Source organism: Tupaia chinensis, unplaced genomic scaffold (assembly GCF_000334495.1).
Source record: "Tupaia chinensis unplaced genomic scaffold, TupChi_1.0 Scaffold000212_1, whole genome shotgun sequence".
NCBI classification, from domain to species: Eukaryota; Metazoa; Chordata; class Mammalia; order Scandentia; family Tupaiidae; genus Tupaia; species Tupaia belangeri.
In genome coordinates this window covers 3,068,920-3,075,324 of record NW_006159687.1, presented here as the reverse complement: position 1 = coordinate 3,075,324, position 6,405 = coordinate 3,068,920, and the positions used below count along the sequence as shown (strand labels likewise).

At 50.6% G+C, this 6,405-nt stretch overlaps 1 protein-coding gene across 2 annotated transcripts in view; it reads left to right on the top strand.

Moving 5' to 3' along the window:
* The window catches only part of MCCC1 (methylcrotonyl-CoA carboxylase subunit 1), a 69,449-nt gene extending 64,680 nt beyond the window's left edge, over positions 1-4,769 (top strand). For both annotated transcript variants that reach the window (XM_014587424.2, XM_027771419.1), the window contains 2 exons: positions 3,428-3,499; positions 4,467-4,769. In XM_014587424.2, the coding sequence (XP_014442910.2) occupies positions 3,428-3,499; positions 4,467-4,592 (198 nt within the window). In that variant the 3' untranslated portion in view covers positions 4,593-4,769. The remainder of the gene's footprint in view (positions 1-3,427; positions 3,500-4,466) is intronic.
* Positions 4,770-6,405: the final 1,636 nt, after the last annotated feature.

The following is a 6,405-nucleotide window of genomic DNA, read 5'->3' as shown; positions in this document are numbered from 1 at the left end:
CCTCTCCAAAAAAAAAAAAAAAAAGAAAGAAAAAGAAAGTCCAAGGCTCTATTGTAGTTTCAAGTTTTCTTCTACAGTCTTCAGTGAAGTGCCCACTTACTCGGGGCCAGCAGGGGGCAGCTGCGTCCCTGGACTCCCATGTGGCCGACTGCTGGAGTCTCTGACCCCTGGCTTGAAAACCATGCCAGGCGCGTCTGCGTGTGTGCTCGAGATCCTGGGAGGAGAATGGAGGAGAAGAGGTTGGCCGTCCCCCTCGGGGTGTGATTTCTCTCTTTTTCTCTCACTGTCTCAGTCTCTCTCTCTCTCTCTGGCAAGCACATATAACCTAAAGTGAAAACTTTAAAAAAAAAAAAGAAGAAAATACCCATTTACCTAATTTCTGATAAAGACTGTGCTTTTTGAAGGTTCGAATTTAGATCAAAGTACAAATAATCCAAATTGCCTTTTTATGATTAAAATGTAACATTAAGGGACATGCAGGTGGTGTGGTGATTAAGGCACTGGACTCCCACATGGCCGACCGTGGTTCAAGTCCTGGACCTGGTGGCTTGAAAAATACACCACGTGTGTGTGCATATGTGCCTAAAATCCCAGGAGAATGGAGGAGAAGGGGTTACAGTGTGGCCGTCCCCCTGGGGGGTGGTTTCTCACTTTCTCTCTCTCTGCCTCTTTCTGGCAAGCACGTGCACCTTATGGCAAAAACCTCAAAGTAAACTTTAAAAATTAAAATAATAAAATGTAACACCAAGCATTATCGAAAAGGCTATTTTCACTCTTTTTATTTTATCATCGTTATTACTACCAGAACTTGCACATTTACTGGAGGAAGACAGAAGAAGAGGGAGAGAGCACCCCTCTCCTGTCTCCTCCCTCTCTCCCACCTGCCGGGGTTTTGGACACACCTACACACACAGTTGGTGCTTTTTCAAGCCACCTTTGCAGGGATTAGTCAGCTGTGCGGGATCTAGCTCCCTTAACCACTAGGCCGTGAGGTGGCCCCAGAAAGATTGTTTTAATGCTAAATTATCAAACAGTTTTGTTATGAGACAATAACATTTTCGGGTTTTTTTTTTTTTTTTTGGAGAGGTTTTTCACTATAGGGCACGTGCGCTCGCCAGACAGAGAGAGACAGAAAGCGAGAAATCACCCCCCAGGGGGATGGCCACGCCGCAATCCCTTCTCCTCCATTCTCCTCTTGGGATCTTGGGCATGCACATGCGCCTGGCGTGAGTTTTAAGCCACCGGGTCCGGGACGTGGGAGTCCAGAGACATAGCCATTACGCCAACTGCTGGTCCCTGATAATGACATTTTCTGTAATGTGCACTTGCACTTGTGTTAAAGTAACACGCAGAAGGCCGCACTTGCCGAGCATAGCGTGGTTCGGTGCAGAATGCAGTGTGTGCTCAGCTGCTGAATCTGAAGCCCGTAGCCTGGGCAGTACGTGAGCCCGCAGGCTGGGCAGTACGTGAGCCGTAGCCTGGGCAGTACGTAACCCCGCAGGCTGGGCAGTACGTGAGCCGCAGACTGGGCAGTACATAAGCAACGAAAGTGTGTTCCTCACAATTCCGCAGGCTGAGCCGTCCCAGGTCAAAGCACCCACGGGTTTGGTGTCCCGTGGACCCCTTCTTTCGTTCCCTAAGTAACTGTCTTCTCTGTGTTCGCGGATGGCAGGGGGTGGGGGGAACTCTTGTAAGGTCACTAACCCACACGCGAGGGCGGGCCTTTGTGGCCTAGTCATTTCCCACCGCTAAATACCTTCACTTTGGGGGTGAGGATTTCACTCTATGAACTTGAGGGGAACACAGACATTAAGATAGCACATTGGGCCAGCAGGTGGCATAATGGTTACATCGCTGGACTTCCACATAGTTGACCACAGTTTGAGTCCTGGACCCAGTGGCTTAAAACTCATGCCGGGCACATGTGCGTATGTGTCCAAGATCCCAGGAGAATGGAGGAGACGGGATTGCGGTGTGGCCATCCCCCCCCGGAGGTGATTTCTCGCTTTCTGGCTCTCTTAGTCTCCCCGGCAAGTGTACATGCCCTATAGCAAAAATCTCTCTCAAAACAAACAAACAAAAAAAGCTGTTAGCCCGTACAGATGTGACTTCTGTGGTGACAGATCAGGGTCTCCTGTCACACACTGACTGTAGCAGTCTCTGCTGGTGCGTTCAAGTCATAAACAGTTCATCTGTATTTTCTTGGTACCAAAACAAAAAAGCAGAGTGTACAAGGGCGGGTGTTCACCTACCGTTGCCCTGTGGGGTGTCTCTTCTCAAGGCTGGGTGTGAGCTGGGAGGCCTGGATTGTGCACACGCCTGCCCAGGGCGTCCCAGACCGGGGCCTACACTGTTGATTTCACTGGGCTCTCCCGAAGCATGTCCCAGGACTGGGTTATTCGTGGGGCTTCCAAAGGGGCTTCCCGTTTCCCCAATGCTGGCTCTGCACACCGACTTTAGAGCCTGGCTCCACTGTGTGATGTTCTAGAAGGCAGTGAGGCCATGCGGGGACACGAGTTCATCTGTACACGGGAAAAAGGAAGATTTTCCCAGGTTGCTCATGTGTTTAATCCTCTCACGTGGAAAGTGTCTGCACACTTCCTACAGGGCCCTGCAGACAGGAAGCATTAGCCCTGACAGCCCCGAACTAGAAAGCCAGTCAAGACCCTTGTCACTCTCCCCTGTCTCTGTAAAGACATTTAAGTCTCTCAGTCCCTCCCTGTTGGGAAAGTGTGTTGTTTGAACATTCATGAAAGAAAAAAAAAGGATTCCAAGAAAAATGAGGGGGAGGTCTTCAAAAAGTTCATGAAAAATGTGCGTTCTGGAGAAATCACACATGAATTTTAATTATTTTTGTACCAAAATAGAATTAAACAGGCCAATTCCATTTTCCCACAAAACTTCTGAAGCCCCTTCATGCAGACTGGTTGTCTCAGGGTGGAGACAGGGACTGAGCAGGGCCACCCGGTGACAGTTCATTAGTCTTCGGTGGGATGCCGCCCCGTAGGCCCACTCCTGCTCTGTATGTTGCGAGCCACACTGAGGACCACCAGGCTTTGTACCAACCTGCCCTCTGCCTGTCCAGGTACTGTTTTTTGTTTGTTTGTTTGTTTGTTTTGGGAGAGGTTTTCACTATAGGGCGCGTGCGTTCACCAGACAGACAGAGAGAGACAGAGAGACAGAAAGCAAGAAATCGTTCACCAGACAGACAGAGAGAGACAGAGAGACAGAAAGCAAGAAATCACCCCCCAGGGGGGATGGCCACGCTGCAATCCCTTCTCCATTCTCCTCCCGGGATCTTGGACACGCACGCACACGCACCCGGCGTGAGTTTAAGCTGCCGGGTCCGGGATGCGAACCGCAGTCAACTACGTGGGAGTCCAGCGACATAGCCATTGCACTAACTGCTGGTTCCCTTCCTGTCTAGGTTCTGGTGAAAGTCGGAGACAGAGTCAGAGCTGGGGACTCTCTGGTGGTGATGATTGCCATGAAGATGGAGGTAGGCCAGGGCCCCGTGGCCTTGGACGCTTGGGGAACTGCTAGACCCAACTGCTCTTTCGCTGTATGTTGAGAGCTCATCTCATTTTAATAATGAAGAGCCCTGGATTGGCTAAGCATTGATTACAGGAAATCAAAACCATCCGTCTTTCATGTAGACACGTTTCCATTCTAATTCTGCGAGACTGCCCCCAGCTGTCATTTTTGATTCTGATTAATGAACCTGCCAGTAGCTCGGTATCAGGCAGTGACCCAGCTGAAGTCTGCGCCTGGGATCCGAGCATCAGTGTCAGAGTGGAAACACCTCAGTAGGATTAAGTGAGCTGTTTAGGGGTTTTAGATGGTTGGGAGTTTTTTTCTTTTTTAGGAAGTTTTTGCCCTAGGGCGTGTGCGCTCACTGGAGACAGAGGTAGGGAGAGGGAAAGTGAGAAATCACCCCTTAGGGGAGATGGCCCACCCGGAATGATTTTTCAAGCCACCAGGTCGGAGAATTGAACCATAGTCAGCCATGGGGGAGCCCAGCAATGTAACCACTATGCCATCGGCTGGCCCCTGATGGTTGGAAATTTTAGGACAGCAGGTCTTAACCCTGGCCAGATCCCTCCGTCACATCCCCAGACCGATTGGGTGGGCTCTCCTGGTGTAGGTCTCAAGGACCAGTGCTTTCTAAAAGCGTCTCAGGGGGGCGTCTGAGGTGACTCTAATGTGAAGCTGGAGGAGGGACCTGCTGGCTAGACTAGAGCTCCCCAAGCGTGTCCTTGGGTAGGCTACTGGTGTGTCCAGGAATGGACTCCCGTCAGCCCCAAACACGCCATCGACATCTTGCCATTTTCCCTGTGCTGAGAACTAAGTCATGGGGACAAATGGCGACACTCTTGGGTTTCCACGCCTTCTTGGACTTGCTGTGGACTCAGGTCCTCACAGCACTGACCGCTGTGCGTGTGCGTCGGGTCTGTCTGTCTCCACAGCACACCATTAAGGCTCCAAAGGACGGCACGGTGAAGCAGGTGCTCTGCAGGGAGGGCACCCAGGCCAGCAGACACACACCGCTGGTACAGCTGGAGGACGAGGCTGGCAAGCAGGGATCCGAGTAAGCCCCAGCCCAGAAGCGGCCAACCGAGTCTCGTCGCTGCGCCAAAAGGAGACTGTGCCTCTTGCTTTTCTTGTGGCTCTTATAAGCGGCTCTTCCGCCACCTGTGTGGCTGCTAAAACCCTCTCAGATTTGACAGTCTTGTACTTGGGTCACAAAAATAAAAAATTATCTCAAAGTATTTCATACTAATAAAATTTAGTTATACTTTTTTATTGAAAACTAATGTTGTTTGTTTCTCCCTCAAATTTTATACACTGTAGTGTCCTTCAGGAAGGTTTCCAACTTAGAGAATGATTGGAAGAGAAGAGGTCACTTAACTAAATTCATTACCTCCCCGGTCCAGGGCTAGTGAAAATGGAAAGTAACTAGCTGCAGAGAAGTTGCCATTCAGGTAAACCAACCAACGCTTTGTTTCAGCAGAGAGCGGCTTCCTGGGCCAGCTACACACAGGGTGTCATTTGTCTCTAGCCTTTGCCATTAGAGGGCCTGCTGTCCAGATGCCTCCACCTTGTCCTTTCTGCACTGGCTAAAAAGAAAAACGCACACACGTACATACATATGTGTGTGTAATATGCTAGAATATATTCTTTGTTAATGTTTAACTTGGATAAAGTTGAAAGACATAATCTTACAGGAAGAGTGGGTGAGAGTAGGAAGTCTAGCTCTGCTGCCTACTCTTTCTTTTTAGGTTTTATGTGCAGGGCACATGCATTTACTGGAGAGGCAAAGAGACAGAGAGTGAGAAATCACCCCCTTAGGTGGATGGCCACACAGCAGTCCCTTCTCCATTGTCGTCCTCAGATTTGGGCATGCAGTCATACCTGGTCCGGGACTCAAACCGCAGTCGGCCATGTGGGAGTCCAGCACCCTGACCACATGCCACGTGCTGCCCCCACCTACTTTTCTTCATTACAGAGTGAACCTGTGCATGTACTGTTGTCTGGATTCCGTCACTGGCAGCCGTGCGGCCTCTGCGCTGCCACCTGGCCGTCGACGTGTTGAGTATTTGTTGAACTGAGCTATTGCTGAATGCATTGGGCTAGGTTAAATGTTGTGAAGAAAGCAACGACATGTAAAAGATGATCTCTGGACTTTAACTGGGAAGAGTACACATTCTCGTGTCACAAGTTACGTGGGCCTTCACATCCGAATCTGCCTGCCTCCTGGTGCCAGGGAAGCAGGCCCGTCGTCAGGGCAGTGGTGAGGAGGGCGCCGCGTGGGAAATCAGGTGCCCAGTGCAGCTACGACCGACTGCACAACTCGGAGTGTGTTCTCCCCAGCAGGGCAGGAGGGGGTGTGCAGGAAGTCGGCGTTCAGGTGCCTGGGGAAGGGAGGTCCTGTGGCAGGAAGGAGTGCCCGGGGCAGGAGGGCGGTGGGAAATGGAGACCAGAAATGAGGAAGGGCTTCACTGCTGAAATGACAAGATGTGTTCTGTGGCAGGGAGCAGATCTGCCCTGCTGGAGTGGAGGGGGAGTCCGGGGTCCTCTGCTGGCATATGGGACTGGCTTGTAGCTGGAAGGGAAGGTCAGCTTTGAGGCTTACCCTTGCAGTAGTGTTTACATTTTTTAAAAGAATTATTTACTTAATTTTATTTATTTATTCAATCATTTTCACTTGACCAGAGAAAGACAGATACACAGAGAGAAGGAGAGTGAGAGAGCAAGCGTACTCGAAGCCTGGCCGCCCCTGGGGGAGCGTCCAGTGCCTTGACCACCATGCCACCTGCTGGCCCATTGTTTACATTGAATTCATGTGCATTTTAGAAGGAAAGCAGTGATGATTTGGGGAAGTGTGTGTGGCTATATTAGAGCCTC